This window comes from Podarcis muralis, chromosome 16 (genome assembly GCF_964188315.1).
Source record: "Podarcis muralis chromosome 16, rPodMur119.hap1.1, whole genome shotgun sequence".
In the NCBI taxonomy this organism is placed as follows: domain Eukaryota; kingdom Metazoa; phylum Chordata; class Lepidosauria; order Squamata; family Lacertidae; genus Podarcis; species Podarcis muralis.
Window position 1 is genome coordinate 8836205 of NC_135670.1, and position 19763 is coordinate 8855967.

The following is a 19763-nucleotide window of genomic DNA, read 5'->3' on the forward strand; positions in this document are numbered from 1 at the left end:
TAAAGGCCAAACCAACATCCTGTTTAATCTACAGATAATAGTAATGCGGGCTACCTTTGAAGGTGACCCGGAAACTACAACTAATCCAGAATACGGCAGCTAGACTGGGGACTGGGAGCGGCCGCCAAGACCATATATAAAACTGTCCTGAAAGACCTACACTGGCTCCCAGTATGTTTCTGAGCACAATTCAAAGTGTTGGTGCTGACCTTTAAAGCCCTAAACGGCCTTGGTCCTATATATATGAAGAAGCGTCTCCACCCCCATTGTCCAGCCCGGACACTGAGGTCCAGCGCCGAGGGCCATCTGCCATTTCCCTCATTGCGAGAAGTGAGGTTATAGGGAACCAGGCAGAGGACCTTCTCGGCAGTGGCGTAGTGTGGGGAGTGCAGAGGGAGCTGGCCGCACTGGGCACAACATCTGGGGGGGCACGCTCGCACTCGCAGCTCTCTGCCCCTACCTGGTTAGGGGGCGCAAATTACTTGCCTTGCCCCGGGTGCTGACAACCCACGCGACGCCACTGCTTCTCGGTAGTGGCACCCGCCCTGTGGAACGCCCTCCTATCAGATGTCAAGGAAATAAACAACTGTTTGATTTTTAGAAGACATCTGACAGCAGCCCTGTTTAAGGAAGTTTTCAATGTTTGATGTTTTATCGTGTTTTTAATATTCTGTTGGGAGCCGCCCAGAGTGGCTGGGGAAACCTAGCCAAATGGGTGGGGTATGAATGAATGAATGAATTAATAATAATAATAATAATAATAATAATAATAATAATAATAATAATTACCCCACCCATCTTGCTGGGTTTTCCAGGCCACTCCGGGCAGCTTCCAGCAGAATATAAATTCAATCCAATCCAGATCCACATTGAGCTTTTAAATAAGCAAAGAACCTGCAGAAGTCCCTAGTCCTCAGCATAGTGACAAAATACTGGAAAATATAGGGTGGGGAAGAGAGGGTGGGTTCTGTTAAGTCACCGCAGTGGAATGACAGTTTAGAGTGGCACCAAAGTGCTTTGAATGTATGGTGTCTAAAAGCATCAATAATAGCTAGATAATGATAACGATAAATGGCCTTGGTCCAGTATATCTGAAGGAGCGTCTCCACCTCCATCGTTCTGCCCAGACACTGAGGTCCAGCGCCAAGGGCCTTCTGGCGGTTCCCTCGCTGCAAGAAGCCAAGTTACAGGGAACCAGGCAGAGGGCCTTCTCTGTAGTGGCGCCCTGTGGAACGCCCTCCCACCAGATGTCAAAGAGAACAACAACTACCAGACTTTTAGATGACATCTGAAGGCAGCCCTGTTTAGGGAAGCTTTTAATGTTTGATGTATTATAGTATTTTAATATTTTTTTTGGAAGCGGCCCAGAGTGGCTGGGGAAGCCCAGCCAGATGGGCGGGGTATAAATAATAATAATAAATAATAATAATAATAATAATAATAATAATAATAATAATAATAATATTTATACGCCACCCATCTCTCTGGGTTTCCCAGTCTGATCCATTCAGCAACTCCCCCCCCCCCCACTGCTGTCCTGCAAACCAAAATATGCTGAACTCTCTCCTGTTCTTTCTGAGTCTCCGGCTGCTGCATTGCTCCCTTCCTTCCAGCTGGATCTGCGTACATCATCCCCAAACGCTTAACACGTGGCCGGCTCTGCCAGGCTGCCTGGATGGTGTCCCGCTGTGCCCGCTTTTCATCCTCAAGACAAGGCAGAAAGAAGCTCGCTGCAGAAGCACAATCTCCTAGCTCCCTCTGACCCGCAGCAGATGGCAGGCCGGCAAGACGGCTTTCCACTTCAGTTCCACCGGCTCAAAACTCCACCTGCCACGGTGACCCAGCCGCAACCAGGCCGGCCGATCTGTTTAGCTGAGAGCCGAGAGACAGGGACACAAGGCTCTGAGTAGCATAGCAGAAGCACCAGCCTTTAGGAAGGGCGGCAGCAGAGCGATGGAGACCCTGCAGAATGTCCCACCTTCGATCCCCAACATCTCCAGGCAGGGCTGGGGAAAACCTCCCTGTCTGAAACCCTGGGGAGCTGCTGCCAGTCAGTGCAGACACCACTGAACTAGATAGGCCAGTGGTCTGCCTCAGTGTAAGGTAGCTTCTTCTGTTCAGCATTAGACACATGGAAGCCAGGCGATGATAGCTCACCACCACCAACAGCAAACAAACAAATAAAAACCTCTGTGTAGAAAGCAGTCTACCTTTCAGGACCAGCGGCTGGCAGCAACAGGAGAGAGGCCAGCTGCTCTCATGTCTTGCGTGTGGAAAACAGGATGTTGGGTTAGGATTCAGTGGGACTCTTCTCCCAACAACCGTGGAAGTGTAAGCCTACAAGAGGTGTAAAGGTAAAGGTAAAGGGACCCCTGACCATTAGGTCCAGTCGTGACTGACTCTGGGGTTGCGGCGCTCATCTCGCTTTATTGGCCGAGGGAGCCAGCATACAGCTTCCAGGTCATGTGGCCAGCATGACTAAGCTGCTTCTGGTGAACCAGAGCAGCGCACGGAAACGCCGTTTACCTTCCCGCTGGAGCGGTACCTATTTATCAACTTGCACTTTGACATGCTTTTGAACTGGTAGGTTGGCAGGAGCAGGGACCGAGCAACAGGAGCTCACCCCCGTCGAGGGGATCTGAACTGCCGACCTGGCAAGTCCTAGGCTCTGTGGTTTAAACCACAGCGCCACCTGCGTCCCACCCTACAAGAGGTGTAAACCACCTTTAAAAGCTGTAGGGAAAGATGTGGGCCCATTGACGATGAACCAAAAATCAAAGCACAATAGGTTTAAAGGTAAAAGGTAAAGGGATCCCTGACCATTAGGTCCAGTTGTGGCCGACTCTGGGGTTGCGGCGCTCATCTCACTTTATTGGACGAGGGAGCCGGCTTACAGCTTCCAGGTCATGCGGCCAGCATGACTAAGCCGCTTCTGGCAAACCAGAGCAGCGCACGGAAACACCGTTTACCTTCCCGCCGGAGAAGTACCTATTTATCTACTTGCACTCTGACGTGCTTTCGAACTGCTAGGTTGGCAGGAGCAGGGACCGAGCAACGGGAGCTCACCCCATCGCGGGGATTCGAACCGCCGACCTTCTGATCGGCAAGTCCCAGGCTCTGTGGTTTAACCCACTGCGCCACCCGCGTCCCTAACAATAGGTTTAACATGCAATATTTATCTTCAGGATGGGGAAACCTTTGCAGATTCAGGGCCTTCTCAGCAGCCTCCCAGGGTCCTCATCCCAGGGGCAAATGGGGCCAAAGGAAAAAGTCGGCAGGGCAGAGAACGCAGAACTAGGCTAGTTGCTACACAGACACACACTTCTCCCTCTCTTAGCTTTGTCTAGTCAAGCTAAAGTCATGATCAGAGTTCAAAGACATATCCCAGCCAGGCAAAAACACTCCTGGAGGATGCAGAGCAGGACCTGTGAGGGGGTGTGGCTTGCTGAGCAAAGGGGTGTGGCCTCTTGAAAATTCCAAGGGCCAAATCAGAGGGCTGCGTTTAGCTCCCACCCCCTTCCTCCATTTATACCTCCTGTCTTTCTGTGTGAGGTCGGCAAGGCAGCTGCTGCAAAAATTAATACACCATCAGACTATCTTGAAAAGAATGATTTATGATGATTTGATGAGTTTGGAGGCGGGGGGTGGGGAGGGAGAGACACAGATGTTCAAAAAATTGTGGGCAGGGGGGAGATGGAAGGAGAGAAAATTGATGCTGGGTTTGCTGGAAGGCCTGCATTGCATTTCGTTAAACGGAGGGGGAGAAGGTTATGGTGTAGTTTTTGGTTATCAGACCCCCCTCCCCTCAACAATTCATTTGAAAAGTACAGGTGTGCGGCAGGTGGCCGTCTCCCTCATTTCCCCCTCTGTTCTGCAAATCAAAGCACAGACTTGTATTTTAATAACTGTGAGCCTTGCCTTCCTAATGGAACAGGGGGGCTTCCTTTGGTAAGCAAAGTCCTTTGAACGCCGCTGTAACATCCTGTCCGTTTCAGCCTCCGATAACGGACAGCATTCCAGCATCCAGCCTGCCTGTTTCTGTCTTTGGACCCAGGAGCAAAATCCTGGCTTCTACCAGCACCGTATGATGAAAATCGCAGGCTCCAGGCCAGGTTTCTGCCAGTCTCTGTTTTGATCATCTGAGCCTTGGTCAAAAAGGCCTCAATCTCCGCCATCAGAAACAATAAATCTAAGGCAGAGATGCATGACAGATACTCTTGACTGTTCTGCAGCCTCGCTGGGAACTACCTTAATATGGGTTGCCATATGTCCTGGAAAACCAGGACGTGCCCTCCTTTTTGGCGGGCCAACATGTCCATCTGGGCGGATTTTTGCATTTTTAAGGAAATGTCCGGGTTTGGGTTTTTTTTAATTATTTTGGGGTGGGGTAGGCTTCTTTTGGTTTTTGGGGGGTGGCATGCACCTGCTTGCGAGGGCGCTATTCGAATCCTGGTCTTTCCTTGGGCCCTAGTCCGACACTCTAACCACTGCACCACCAGCGCCTCTGGATCCATCTCTTTGCAAAGTATATTTGGACCCCAAGACATTCTGGCTGGTTTATCACCGATGGGTTCCCTCTAACTTAAGCCAGTTTTACAAAACCACAGAAGTCGTGCATAAGGGCAATTCCTTTATTAAGCCAAAAGATCGCAAAATATATCGCGAGAGGTTTCGAGCTCTCCAGAACGCTTAACAAGGTTCTCATTCATATACTTTCCCAAAACGAATGTCTTTTTTTTAAAAAAAGAGATGGAACCTGGTGTCAACATTTTTATAAGAACCTGCATTTAAAAACAAAAAACCTGCAACCTATCTAATTTGGAGGCATTATTCTAAAGGTCAAGCCCAGTTTTTAAGAGCTAATTCAATGCAACCACTCCTTGCTTCTCCTTAAAACCCTCCCATTCCTCATTCATTTATACAAAACCATCATATTCCCCTCCAATCTTATTTGCCAGAACTGGATTTTCCTTACTACACTTTGAAAGCACAATGCAAACAAATAAATGCTTTATCAGCTCCTCCGACCCCTGGGCCTCATTTTTGACCCTGCTGGGTAAACGCAAGTGGCGCACTCAAGTTTAACCAGGAATTGGCGCTTCCGATTATGACCCAGGGCTCAAAAACCTTACCAAGCTATCGTTTCTTTCACCAACAGCATGGCAGAGCGAGCCTCGATTATGTGCCCAACACAAGCCTATCCCAGGCAGATAAACAAGAGGACGGGCAACGAGAGGGGCCAGAGCTGGCAGTGAGGAGGGTACCGCTTCTTTCTCTTTCTCTCTGCCACCTTTCTTCCCTTCCAGCCTCGCCCCACCCAAGGTGGCTGCTATAATAATAATAATAATAATAATAATAATAATAATAATAATAATAATAATAATTTATTATTTATACCCTGCCTGGGCGGCTTCCAACAGAACACTAAAATACAATAACCTATTAAACATTAAAAGCTTCCCTAAACAGGGCTGCCTTCAGATGTCTTCTAAAAGTTTGGTACCGTATTTTCCGGCATATAAGAAGACCCCCCCAACTTTTCCAGTTAAAATATAGAGTTTGGGATATACTCGCCGTATAAGACTACCCCTCTTCCAACGCACACCAAATAAATTTAAAAAAACAGTCTCCAGTCCGGCTTGGAAATCCGCTCCACTTCCCAGTGGCCGGGGGCTTCTGGGGCCAATTTTCAAGCGTATTTCTGCTTCATCTAGATAGCTTGGCGTCCTCTGATTTAATTTGCTGCTGTTTTATCCTTTGGTGGGGAGTTGCTGCAGGAGCTGCTGTTGTAGCCAGCGTATAAGACAAACCCCCGACTTTTGAGAAGGTTTTCCTGGATTAAAAAGTAGTCTTATACGCCAGAAAATACAGTAGTTGTTTTTCTCTTTGACATCTGGTGGGAGGGCGTTCCACAGGGCGGGTGCCACCACCGAGAAGGCCCTCTGCCTGGTTCCCTGTAACTTGGCTTCTTGCAGCGAGGGAACCGCCAGAAGGCCCTTGGCGCTGGACCTCAGTGTCTGGGCAGAATGATGGGGGTGGAGACGCTCCTTCAGGGAAAAGGCTGCTCCTGCCTGAGTAACAGAGCGATTGCTTGCAGAGGTCTTGGCTCCCCTCGCTCTCCTCCCCACAGCCATTTCAGCTTCTTCCCTCACCCTCCTTCCCAAATGCATGAAATTAAGCACACAGATCCCTCCTCCCGCCTTAGAAAATCTCATGGGAGATGGTGCTCCACCCCTCCCAAAAGAGGAACAAAAAAAACAAAAAGATGCTTGCTTTGCCCCCCCCCCCCGGGAAAAGGAAAAGAATCACACCAGCGAAACCAATACAGAAAACCTTTTTATTATTATTATTATTATTTTCAGGCGGAATGTGATGACTTCAGTTGTCAAACGATGGTATCTAGAGGGGCAATTAAAAGCAGACTTGCCAAAAAAAGGGGGAGGGGAGGAAATAACCTGAATTACAATAGTGGTGGGAGAAGGATCAAGATTTGCCTTGAATAAATTTACATCTGTTTTTTATTATTATTTGCTCGCCAGCGCCTTCGCGACTAAGGAAGGAAATGAACTGTGCGTCATGAGGGACAAAGTGGGGAGATGAGGGACGGAGGAGAGGCTGCCGCCTTTCGACAGAAAAAGAGTTTGCATAAAGAGAGCTCCCCCCAGTTAATTCCACTACAGCAACTGCCCAGACGTAACTGATGGGGAGGAGAAAAGCTGGAGGGGGCAAAAAAAAAAAAAATCCCAAAAGCCTCTCCTGGCTGGGATCCTTTGCATTTCAAATGCACCTTTAGAAAACGGAAAAACAAAGGCTGCTTGGAATATCAGGGGGAAGGATTCCACAAATAAGACAAACCACTGCCGACTCTATAGCAGCCAACACCTTGGAACTGGAGTCTTATATACATATATTTAAAAATTGAGGACTAGTAACTTAAAAGAAAGGGGGAGCGTGGGAATTTGGAGGTGTTAGAAGGAATCAAGTGATGACCCCATATTTAAACATTCATAGAGACCCGGTGGTATGTTTCTAGGCTGGGCCGCCACAGAGACTACAGCTAGGATATACTTGCTTGAGTGACTGCTCCTCTGTGCCTTTTAATATTAAAAATTAAGGTGAGTGGCTGGCTCTTACAACAGCAGGTGTCAACACAGAACAGGGAGGAAAGGAGTTTGGGAGAATGTGGGGGAGCTGTGCGGTTTTAGCTTAGAATGACCTCAGAAAGGCTGGCCTGTCTCGCTGGGAACAAGGTGAATTCAACAGCATTCCAAAGATTCGGGGAAAGGGGAAATTATCACACATACACTCCCCCCCCAATTAAAAAAACCCCCGAAATTATACCATAACCTGGCGGTGCGATGGGTAAATGTTGTAGTGGCTCCAAAGGCAGAATTCTGAATTAAACAGAAAGGTAAGAGGAGGGGTTGGGTTATATATATATCAGAAAATTAAATTCAAGTGAGGGGAAATCTCTGTGATGTTCCTAGAGTTCACCTTTATGCAAATCCATGGAGAGACATAACTGCTGTGGAAAAGACAGTGTGTGCATAATTCCTCAATTCACAGCTTTTAAAAATAAAATAAAAGGAGGGGTTCAAAGAATTGATTTTTTTTTTAAAGAAAAGAGAGGACAAGGAAGGCGGCCTTTTGACTAACCAGAAGGGGACAGAGATGGGGAGAGGGTGTTGTCACAAGACGAGCGTTGATGCTGGTGGATCTCTCTCTTTCTCTCTCTCTCTCAGGTTTGCACACTCGGATCATGTCTTTGCAATGTTCGTTGATAAGGGGGTGGGGGAATTAAAGGGGAGGGAGGCTCCCCCCTGCTCCTTCCCCAATGCTGCCAATTTAAATCGGAAGGAAGGAAGGCCTCGCGGCAAATCCATAACCCTAAGTTAACATTCCTGCTTCCATTTTTAAAAAAAGAATACACACAACCTATGTTAATAAAAAAAATACCCCTTTCCTTTCACCCCTCCCCCCGCAGCCAAAAAAAAAAGTAAAATAAAATAAAATAATAAAAATGCACAGCTTGCTAGACTTCGGACGGGCCAAAGGTCTTCTCCTCTTGGGGTTTGCAGATCCAGCTCCCGTAGCCCATCTCCTGCAGGGCCCAGAAGAATTGCCGCTTGGCACTCTGGTATGTGACGGCCGCTTCCTTGGCCTCCGAGTACACGGTCAGTTTCTGCAGGGCCTTGCGATCCATCTTGGCACAGAGCGATTGGAAGAGTGCAAACAGGTTCCTCTTGGAGACCCGGGACACGTCCAGTTTTGGTCTGAGGAAGGAAGGAACGTAAAAGAAAAGGACTCCAGGAGGGAGCTTAAGTGTTTCGTTGTCCTCCTGGCTTTCCCACGACGGTCGCCAGTGCTAGCAATTCAAACTGGGCGACAGAAAGATAAGAATGTGCTTATCTTTCGTAAGAATGTGTCAAAACTGTTGGGCCGTCCAGCTCGTATTACCTACACCAGTGACAGCCAAACTTGGCCCTCCAGCTGTTTTGGGACTACAGTTCCCACCATCCCTGCCCACTGGTCCTGTTAGCTAGGGATGATGGGAGTTGCAGTCCAAAAACAGCTAGAGGGCCAGGTTTGGCCACCACTGACCTACACTGAAAGTATGTGCAAGGTTGGGTGTGTTCTCTGCTCTGCCTGGAGATGCCTGGGACCATCTTTGTGCAAAGGAAGTGTGCCCCCCCCATCCACACCAGGCGGTGCCCCCCCCCCCAATTACTCACTTTTCTTATATCTCATCCAGTGTCAGTTTCGTTGCTGGCCCCGAGCATGTGGATGGAATATGCATGAAAACAAAGGCAGCCAAAAATCTGCTTCCCACACCCACTGGAAGCAGCGACCCAACCATGCCTGATGTTATGGTTACCCCTCTACGCCTCCCCTCTGATAGCTGTGCCCCACTCTTACCCATCTACTTTGCCTTTTGTGCCATCCAGGACTTCGACTTCAGAGTCATCAGGGAGGCACCAGTTGACGCTGGATTCCTTTGTCTTCCCCGTCTGCCTTGCGGAGTCGTAGACGCTGACTCTGCCAACCTGTGTTGGCAGAGAGAGAGAGAGATAGCAAAGTTGAATATTCTGTGTGTGTGTGTAAAGGTAAAGGTACCCCTGACCGCCCGGTCCAGTGGCGAACGACTCTGGGGTTGTAGAGCTCATCTTGCTCTATAAGCCGAGAGAGCCGGCGTTTGTCCGCAGACAGCTTCCAGGTCATGTGGCCACTTCTGGCGAACCAGTGCAGCGCCCGGAAACGCCGTTTACCTTCCCACCGGTGTGGTACCTATTTATCTACTTGCACTTTGATGTGCTTCCGAACTGCTAGGTGGGCAGGAGCAGGGACCAAACAACGGGAGCTCTCTCTCTCTCTATAAAACAGTGTATCCAGTGGTTTTCACCAGGACCGGGTTTCAACACTGCGATATATCGCCAGCTAAATGTCATGTTAAGAGTCATATATCACGATCTCTGAAATAAGGGTGGACCTAGGTAGAGGCACTGGCTGGCACTTTGCCTCCAACAGCATAGGTAAGAACATGCCCTAGCAGTCATTGACAGCCTTATCCTTCACGCATGTGTTAATTCTCTTTTAAAGCCATTCAATCTGGTGGCTATTCCAAAGCAATCGTCTTCCAAAGCAACAACTCTATTCCAAACTTAAAAATGGAAAGCGTAATGCTGGTGGTCAACAAAAGAGGTTTAAAGACTGTCTCAAGGCAAATTTTAAAAAATGTAGTATAAACACCAACGGTTGGGAAACACTTGCCTGCGAGCGCTCCAGTTGGAGAACAGCCTTTACCAAAGGTGTCATGGGCTTTGAAGACACTTGAACTCAGGGTGCAAGGGAGAAACGTGCTAAGAGGAAGGCACGCTTGGCAAATCCACACTGTGACCAACTTGTGCCCAGAAACAAATGTCCCCACTGTGTAAGGACATGTGGATCCAGAATTGGCCTCCACAGTCACTTACGGACTCATTGTTAAAACCGTGTTTATGGAAGACAATCTTACTTGGCTACGAGTGATTGCCAAAGAAGAAGAAGATTCTGCCACATCTTGCAACAGCAAACTCAGCAGTCCATGGTGCAGAAGTACCTTATTTTGCCTGTCCTGAATCTTCCAACGTTCAGGTTTGTTGGATGGGCCCAGAGTCTCCCTCCCATCAATCCAATTTCTCCACAGCAGGCTTTGTTTTGTATACTTCTATAATGTCCTTGAAGGGACGCGGGTGGCGCTGTGGGTAAAAGCCTCAGCGCCTAGGGCTTGCCGATCAAAAGGTCGGCGCTTCAAATCCCCGCGGCAGGGTGCGCTCCCGCTGCTCGGTCCCAGCGCCTGCCAACCTAGCAGTTCGAAAGCATCCCCAGGTGCAAGTAGATAAATAGGGACCGCTTACTGGCGGGAAGGTAAACGGCGTTCCGTGTGCTGCGCTGGCTCGCCAGATGCAGCTTTGTCACGCTGGCCACGTGACCCCGAAGTGTCTCCGGACAGCGCTGGCCCCCGGCCTCTTGAGTGAGATGGGCGCACAACCCCAGAGTCTGTCAAGACTGGCCCGTACGGGCAGGGGTACCTTTACCTTTTTATAATGTCCTGCACTTACTTGCTTTCCCTCCTCCAAACTAGAATTATAGAATTGTAGCGTTGGAGAGCCATTCCCTGAGGGTTGTCTAGTCCAAACCCCGGCAACGCAGGAATCTCAGCTAGACCATATGCGACAAATATCGCAGCCGCATAGAGAAAAGGTCCAGACACCTACGCTTTGAACTGAACTATGGGAAGGTGGCATACAAATAATTGATGATGAAGACAAGGAATTAAAGCCGCAACGGGAATCAAACAGCGGTTACCTCCGGGTGATTGACAAAATACGGCTCGGGGAGTCCGGACTGGAATGTGTTGCCGTCTCTTGACATGCGGCAGCAGATGGCACGCGTCAAGTGACCTTGACTGTACAAGTAGCCTGGAAAGAGAACACAAAATGAGGTTGGTGGCGCAGGCGTATTTATTTTTGAAAAAAAAGGAGCACAGATCAGCTGCTTCATCAACATGAAGGGCACCACCTTCTTTGGAAGGGCTAGCGGCAGCTGCATCTCGACAGGAAGGACAGAGGTTTAACACAAGCCTTGAGTACTTTGCTGCCTTTAAGACATTTATAGCCGGGGCCTGCTGTGTCCTTGTCATGAGACGGGGGCTTCCAAGGTCCCAAAAGGAGGAGGAGGAGGAGGGGAAAAACACCCAAATGAACATGCAGCAAAATCCCAACTGCCTCTTTTGCTTCCTATAGAGCAGGGATGCGAAAACTGGGCTATGTGGATGTTCTTGGGTTCCAGTTCCCATCAGCCCCCAGCCAGCAAGGCTAATGGGTGATGGGAGTTGTAGTACAGCACCTTCTGGAGAGCCCCGCATGTTCCTCAACCCCTGCCCTAAGGCGAGTCATTTGTGGCAGAATTGCACCTCTGTGCTCTCGAGTCTTCTCACCGATTGTGCCCATTTTTTTTATGATGACTGCTAATCAGATATTTTACTTGTGCTTTGCCATGCCAGGGCAGGTTACAACAGTTTAAATGTGCAGCATTAAAACTGGTTAAACCAAAGATTTTTTGGGGGGTGTCTCTCTCTCTCTATATATATGGACCCCCCCCCAAAAAAAATTATACACCACTTAATTTTGATTATCTCTAGGCAGTGTATACCAAGCCCAACAAATACAATCAAGATAAAACCAGTTAACCAACTGTAAAATCAGAACGGTGAAAGAATGGCTGCTGGGATTTATTATTATTAATTATTATTATTATTATTATTATTATTATTATTATTATTATTATTATTATTATTATTATTTATTATTATTATTATTATCATCATCATTATTATTATTAAAGTCTCCAGCAGACGCCTAAAAGTTCAACAGGGAAGGGACATCTCTGATCTCAGCCAGGAGGAAGTCCTGCAGAACTGGGTCCACCATACGGAACGTGCAGCGACTTCTCCAAAAACCTAAGTGGCCAGGCAGCGATAGAAGGAATCAAGCACTCCTAAGCTATTCTGGACCCAAGTCATTAAGGATGCTGAAATTAATGTAGGAACCTTGAACTCAGCTTGGCAGCATCCTGGCAGCCAGGGCAAGGTTTTTGAGCAACGCACTGGCGACAGTCTGCCCCATCAACAATAGGAAATGTTTCTCTGGTGTCAAAGCTGCTGGGGGGGGGGGCAGGGCGGGGCGGAGAGAGAGAGGGGTGTGCCTTTTGTGTACACGGAAAGCTACACAGTCAAGGTACCAGGGCGCCTCTGCTGGGAGGGAATTCTACCACATGGGGCTGACACAGAGAAGGCTCCCCCCTCTCCCAGGCCAACACTGCCCTTCCCCTGCTGATCTTAACACCCAAGAGCATGGGTAGGCAAACTAAGGCCCAGGGGCTGGATCAAGCCCAATTCCCTTCTAAATCTGGCCTGTGGACGGTCCAGGAATCAGCATGTTTTTACATGAGTAGAATGTGCCCTTTTATTTAAAATGCACCCCAGGGTTATTTGTGGGGCCTGCCCAGTGTTTTTACATGAGTAGAACGTGTGCTTTTATTTAAAATGCATCTCTGGGTTATTTGTGGGGCATAGGAATTCGTTCATTATTATTTTTTTCAAAATATAGTCCGGCCCCCCACGAGGTCTGAGGGACAGTGGACCGGCCCCCTGCTGGAAAAGTTTACTGACCCTTGGTTAGAGGGTCTGCATCTCTTTAGCGAAGGAAGTGGCCTTTCAGACATCTTGGAATGGAATGGGGTAAAGCAATAGGTACTTTTGGGGGGTTATAGCTGATAAGGCAGGAGAAAAGAGAGATACGAGACCCCCACACCCAGCAACAAGGAGGATGGAGAGATCCCTTACCAAGCGTGACTGAGCGGAGATAAACAGGCTGCAGGAAGTGGGAGAGCAGCGCCCCCTGCAGGCCCAGCACATTCCAGCGCAGGATCTTGTCGCTGCAGGACATGGTGCGGAGACGCTCGCCGTGCTGGATCCCGTCCCACGTTGGCACGATGTCGCTGGACTCCACCGGGATAGTGCCTTCCCCTGCAGGAAGAGAGGGAGCCAGTCGGGAGCTGCCTTTGCTGGAATGGCCCAAAGGCCACACAAACACCCATACTAGAGTCCAAGGGTGGCAGTCTCCAGCTGCTGCCGCCGGACAGATGCTGCTGGGTCCTCAGAGAGGAGGGCATGGGGGCCCCTTCCAGCACCTGATGTGTTCAAAAGGTATGCCGCCTCTGCACAGAGAGGTTCCATTCAGCTGTTACCGCAGCATAAAACAGGGGTGGGCCTGTAAGCCCCAGATGCACACCTGCAGGGCACTGCATCGGACTTTCAGAACACCCTCCCTGCCGCTCACCCAAGGACACCCCCCCCCCCAGAGTTTCCTTGAGCATTTCAGCCTGGCTGAAATAGTGTCCTGGGCAGAGGGGCAGCGGGGCAGCCAGGGCAGCCTCACAATGCCAGTAGCAAAAGCAAACAACTATATAAATACAGTGGTACCTCGGGTTACATACGCTTCAGGTTACAGACTCTGCTAACCCAGAAATAGTACCTCGGGTTAAGAACTTTGCTTCTGGATGAGAACAGAAATTGTGCTCTGGCGGTGCAGCAGCAGCAGCAGGAGGCCCCATTAGCTAAAGTGGTGCTTCAGGTTAAGAACAGTTTCAGGTTAAGAACGGAACTCCGGAATGAATTAAGTACTTAACCCGAAGTAGCACTGTACAGTGGCACCTCTGCTTTTGAAAGGGATCCGTTCCGGAGGCCCGTTCGCAACCTGAAAAGCCCGCAACCTGAAGCGCTGTATCTGCGCAGGTGTGCAGCGTGATTTGGCGCTTCTGCGCATGCGCAAGCGGCAAAACCTGGAAGTAACCCTTTCCGGTACTTCCGGGTCGCCGCGGGACGCAACCTGAAAAAACGTAACATGAAGCAAACGTAACATGAGGTATGGCTGAAAGGCGCCTGCCCACGAGACACTGACGCAAAAACCATGCACAAACTACGCAACAGAATGAAAAGACCACTATTCCCCCAGCCTTTTCCCTCCCCCCTCCCCAGAATTGAAGGTGGAGATGCTATATGTACCTCTCCTTGCTTATCTGTATCACAAAAAACTTTAATTAAGCAACCAATTTCAAAAAAGAAGAGAAAAGGAACAAGCCTGTAGCTCAAAAGTGAAATTGCCGTTCATCCCCCTTCTGTATTGCAACGGGCATTGGGATGCATACAATGAAAAGAAGTTATTGCTGCTACTGGATGGACTGACTGACTCACTCAGTATAAAGCAATTAGAAGGCTGGAAACTGTTATCCTAAAAAACCACGTACCAGAATACCCGGCTGCACGTGTAAAAGCTGAAAAAGGGAAGCAACAAGACCCCGGTCGCTGGGCTCAGATCCCCTGGCACTCACCGTTTTCAACTTTTGTGCGCAGCTTCCCCTGCTTGGGATTCTCGAAGAGCGGCTGGTGCTGGCCTTCCCCGACTGTGTTGGCCTGGTCGGTGCAGGATTTGTCAAAGAGAGCCCCGTCCCCGCAAGGTGCCGTGCTAGGGGGCAGAAGAACAAGGCACACCCTGAACCCGAGAGGCTATTAAGAAATCTGCGTGGGCTGCTTTTCAGCAGGTCCCCCTGAAACAGCACTCAAGCAAATCCTTAAAACGGCAATTTAAAAGGCATTGCGCTAAATGGCCCTTCTAGCCCAAGGAGAGAGCAGCTCAGGTCATATGGCCAAATGCAGAACTGCAGGCCTCTCTATCTGACCCTTGGGCAGTTCCACCTCCCTCACAGAGCTTGCTGCGGGGAAGCAGCCTTGAACAGGGCCTTTTCTGCGGCAGCCCCCAAGCTGCGGAATTCCCTCCCGAGAGAGGTGCGCCTGTCACCTTCACTAACATGGTTTTCATTGTGTGCTGAAGACACACCACTTTGCCCTGTCCTTTTGACACTTGAACTGTGTGTTTGGGGGGAACCCACCCTGCGACTGCAATTTGTTCTGAACTGCTGTTTAAATGGTTGCGACTTGCCCTGGGACCTTAAGGGGAGGGGTAGGAAATAAAATCAACGTCACACTATCTGCCAACTCTCCCCTTTGCTGTTTTTTGGTTTCCCCGATAGCTCTTGCCCCGCTTTGCAGTCAACATCCCCTGCAAAACACAGCACAATCAGGCACACACACACCCCTCAGCCACCTTGCACCGCTGCACGCAGGTCAGGCCCCGGCTGGTGCTCACCTGATATACAGGTGAAAAGTGATGTCGTCTTTGATCTTCAGCTTGCCATCCTCCAGGGGCTGGAAGATGCTGTCTTCGGGTGCCGAGGGGTCAAACTTCATGAGCTCTGTGTAGAGGAACCTGGAATAATGTGAAGCAGTGCCTGGGTCAACCTTCTTGGCCTTGGGACCCCATTCTGCACACATTTACAGTGGTACCTTGGGTTAACTACCGTATTTTTTGCTCTATTAAGACACATTTTTCCCCCTCCTAAAAAGGGGGAATGTGTGTGCGTCTTATGGAGAGAATGCAGGCTGCGCAGCTATCCCAGAAGCCAGAACAGCAAGAGGGATCGCTGCTTTCGCTGCGCAGTGATCCCTCTTGCTGTTCTGGCTTCTGGGATTCAGAATATATTTTTTTTCTTGTTTTCCTCCTCCTAAAACTAGGTGCGTTTTATGGTCTGGTGCATCTTATAGAGTGAAAAATACGGCACTTAATTCATTCTGGAGGTCTGTTTTAACCTGAACCTGTTTTCAACCTGAAGCACCACTTTAGCTAATGGGGCCTCCTGCTGCCGCCATAGCACAATTTCTGTTCTCATCCTGAAGCAAAGTTCTTAACCCGAGGTACTATTACTGGGTTAGCTGAGTCTGTAACCTGAAGCATCTGTAACCAGAAGGGTATGTAACCTGAGGTACCACTGTACTTGGCCGTAAAGCCCCCCACAGCAAGGCTGCCCCCCCCCCAAGTAGGACTGCAATGTTTAATCAATCAGTTGTTTGGCTTTCCTTTCCCCCTCCTGCTCCTTGTTTAACTGCTTTTTAAACAGGTTTGTCGTTTTAGAATTTTAATGCAGGCTTTGGGAGGCTCTGCTGGCCTCGAAAGTGGGATGTGTTAAAATCTAAATAAATGATGAAAAGGTGCTTCAAGCCACCAGGAAGCAGTTTATAAAACACGTGTGCACACGGTGTTAGGGTTTTACTGTATATTTCATCATTTTAAGGTATCATTATTCATACCTGCCAGTCACCACCCTGTAAAGAGGGGTAGACAGTGAAAGAGAAAAGGGGGTGCCTCACCCTCCACCAGCCTCTCTGTCCCCTCCCAAAATATTATATCTCTCAACAGAAAAAAAAAAACAAGTTCCCCGCCCCTGTGTGATACAGATAAAGGTTGCCTTCTTTAAATACTCCGTTCATTCACAGTATCGCTCACAGCCACCTGCAAGGTAGGACCAGTGCCTAGTATTCTCTCCTTGAACAGGGGCTGGGCACTCAACACATGCCCCATTCTGGGCAGAGCTCTGCTGAATGGCCTTACTTGGCTTCCCGCTTCCGCCTCCTCACCTTATGAAACCCCTCCTGGAAATGATCTCCGCATGACAGTCATTGACCGTCTCGCCTTTCAGGCTCAGCTCCTCCCCTTTCACACAGCGGTTCCCTGAGAGGCAAGGAGGAGAAAGAAAGCGGTCAGGAAAACAGTGCATTAACAGACCCCGCGCGAAGGGCTTGGTGTGGACAAAAGGAGAGCCGAATTGGCCCTCCAGGTTGTTGTTGTGTGGGGGGCTTTTTAACAGCAGACCAAGGAGTCCTTGGCGGTTTGCTGGGACAAAGAGTTGTCACTCGCAAGCCATCACTGAATATGAGCCTGCTGTAGAACCTGATGCTGTGCTGCAGTTTACGTAACGGACTCCACAAATCCATCTTGAAAAGCTGCACGATATGGACTGTGCTTGCAAAGCTGTGTTTTACAACGAGAGCAAATCTATACGGATTGGCCTTCTGCAGCAGCTGAATTGCATTCCGATTGTTCTAGCCCCCTTGATTACTTACTTGTTTATTAAACGAAAAGACAGCTGAGACTAGTTTCCATTTTCATTCTGGGTTTGATTTTAAAAACCCTCTTCGTGGAAGGAAAACCACCCAAAACGTAGGGCACTTATTCCCAGAGGAAGAGGCAGCCAGTGGTTTGTACAGGGTTTTCCCTGGCACCCATTAGCCCTTCCATGCTCTGCCCCTGTGGTCGCGAGGAGATGAGCGCGGCTGCCCTTTCCTCCACTGAAAAGCACATGGAGCTGAAGGAGGAAGTTGGAAGAGTGATAACTCTTCCCCATTTCCTCTTTCAGCTTTATGGGCTTTTCTAAGCTCATATTAATTCTGCTGGATCTGATTTCACTCAAGATTCCATTAATAGAACAGGAACAAGAAGGCGGGATGTCTGCTTACTCCATTTCCACCTGGCTTTTTTGGGGGGTGGGGGGGGTGTGGAGAACGAAGTGACCTGAGTGGGTGGTGTCCAAAAATAATCGGCTGCCCATGGCCTTTTTTTTTTTTTTTTTAAGTATTTGTTTAGAGCAGGATTTCCCAAACTTGGGTCTCCAGCGGTTTTTGGACTACAATCCCCATCGTCCCTAGTTAGAAGGAATCAGTGGTCAGGGATGATTGGAATTGTAGTCCCCAAACTGCTGGAGACCCAAGTTTGGGAAACACCAGTTTAGAGTCACTTAGGTAAAGGTAAAGGGACCCCTGACCATTAGGTCAAGTCGCAGACAACTCTGGGGTTGCGGCGCTCATCTCGCTTTATTGGCCAAGGGAGCCGGTGTACAGCTTCTGGGTCATGTGGCCAGCATGACTAAGCCGCTTCTGGCGAACCAGAGCAGCACCCGGAAATGCCGTTTACCTTCCCGCCGGAGTGGTACCTATTTATCTACTTGCACTTTGATGTGCTTTCGAACTGCTAGGTTGGCAGGAGCAGGGACCAAGCAATGGGAACTCACCCTGTCACGGGGATTCAACCTTCTGATCGGCAAGCCCTAGGCTCTGTGGTTTAACCCACAGTGCCACCCGCGTCCCTTACGAGTCACTTAGCCATGGGTAAACGGAGCTTTTAAGCGAGATTCTTCCCAGCTCCGATATGAGCAATCCCCCTGCCTGGTCCAGCCGAGTCTCTTACCTGTTCCGATGCTCACCACGACCCCCAGGCCCTCTTGCCCTCGCCTCATGATGATGGCGGCCAGGATCTTGCGCCCCAGCAAGCTGTGCTGGATACGTGCGGTCAGGGTGTTGAACCGCTGGTGGCTCAGCATAGCGATCTGGTCGTGGAGCGTGCTTCCGCTCACGGGGAGCTGCGAGGTGGAAGAAGAAGAAGGGGAGGCCGGGTGTTTTCACAGCCGAAGAACAAGGCCCAGGTGAGGGGGCAGAGAAGGAAACTGCAAGGAAGCCCCTCTGGACATCGCTGGACTACAACTCCCATCAGCCCCAGCAAGAATGACCAATGGCTCGGGGTGATGGGAGAGGTAGTTCAGCAACGCCTATGGGTCCAAGGTCTTCCCATATGGCCCATTAACAGTGAAAGGAGAGGCAAGCGAGGGTGGCAGTGTTACCTCTGTGATGGTCAGCCCTTCGGAGTTCTCCGCCTTCTCCGTCTCCCCGATCAGAACCCGGAGCGCCGCGTCGGCAGCCTCCTGCTTGCCTTGCTTCTTGCTGTGCGCCGTGACGGCCGGGAACCAGCGGCCGCCCACTTTGGCTTGGAAGACGAATCTGCCGGGAGGAAGAAAGCCAGGGGAAGGTGCAGGTTCAGTAACCGAGGGGCCCTGGGTGAGGTTGGCGCTATAAAATCAAGAGCCCCAGCGGGAAAACTATGCACAGGCAGAGAGCTTGAGAGAGTTGGAAAGGTCAGAAAAAAAAGGCAGCAAGCTTGAGTAAAGCCCGAAAAGTGACTGGCTGGGTCCTACCCCCCCCCACCTTGTTCTGTTTTTAAGATTAGCCTGCTAAGAGGCTGCTGGACTTCCACCAAGCAGGCTGGATCGCTGCATCTCTCCGAAGGGAACACCTGAGGCCGTCCAGGTGTGGCTGGGTTCCCAATGGCCAAGCCGATTGGGACGGACAGGTGTGGGAAGCCGGACCTCGTCTGGAGGGCCTCAACAGGTGCCCCATCCTCAGCTTACAGTCCAGGGCAACCATGTGGTAAATGACAATCGTAATAATAATAATTCAATTTCTTGCCATAAGGTCCCAGGGCAGGTTACAACGATTTAAAATACAATATTAAAAACAGTTTGGGAACAAATTATAGCCACAAGGACAGAGCAGGGCATATTAACAGGAGAGAGCGGATCGAGAAACGTTTTTTCTCCCTCTCTTGTAACAGGGACATCCTAGAAAGCTGGTCGTAAAAGGACTTCTTCAGGCAGCAGTGACAGAACTTGCTTCTGCAGGAGGGGGTGACGGCCACTGACTTGGATGGCTTTAAGCGAGGATTGGACAAATTAATGCAGGATAAGGTTATCAAAGACCACGATGGCTATTCTCTGCCTCCACAGAGGCACCAGCTGCTGAAAACCACAAGAGAGGGTTCCCCCCTTCCTTTCTTTCCATTTCCCTCTTTTTCCTTCCGTTCCTTTTTAGATTTAGATTTTTAAAAGCGTTTCTTTCATTCTGGTGCATTATAAAAACACACCTTGCATTGAGTATGAACTTCCATATATCTCTGGACAAGTATCCAGAAAATAGAAGATGATGATGATGATAATACAAGTCA

At 49.5% G+C, this 19763-nt stretch overlaps 1 protein-coding gene across 7 annotated transcripts in view; it reads right to left on the reverse strand.

Annotated features, from left to right (window-relative positions):
- Positions 1 to 6323: 6323 nt before the first annotated feature.
- Positions 6324 to 19763, reverse strand: part of ADAR (adenosine deaminase RNA specific) — a 42184-nt gene continuing 28744 nt past the window's right edge. For all 7 annotated transcript variants that reach the window (XM_077920590.1, XM_028709024.2, XM_028709026.2 and 4 more), the window contains 9 exons: positions 18607 to 18763; positions 18177 to 18348; positions 16571 to 16664; positions 15246 to 15365; positions 14431 to 14564; positions 12884 to 13066; positions 10846 to 10958; positions 8917 to 9044; positions 6324 to 8273 (listed from right to left, as the gene is read on the reverse strand). In XM_077920590.1, coding sequence (XP_077776716.1) covers positions 8033 to 8273; positions 8917 to 9044; positions 10846 to 10958; positions 12884 to 13066; positions 14431 to 14564; positions 15246 to 15365; positions 16571 to 16664; positions 18177 to 18348; positions 18607 to 18763 — 1342 coding nt within the window. In that variant the 3' untranslated portion in view covers positions 6324 to 8032. The remainder of the gene's footprint in view (positions 8274 to 8916; positions 9045 to 10845; positions 10959 to 12883; positions 13067 to 14430; positions 14565 to 15245; positions 15366 to 16570; positions 16665 to 18176; positions 18349 to 18606; positions 18764 to 19763) is intronic.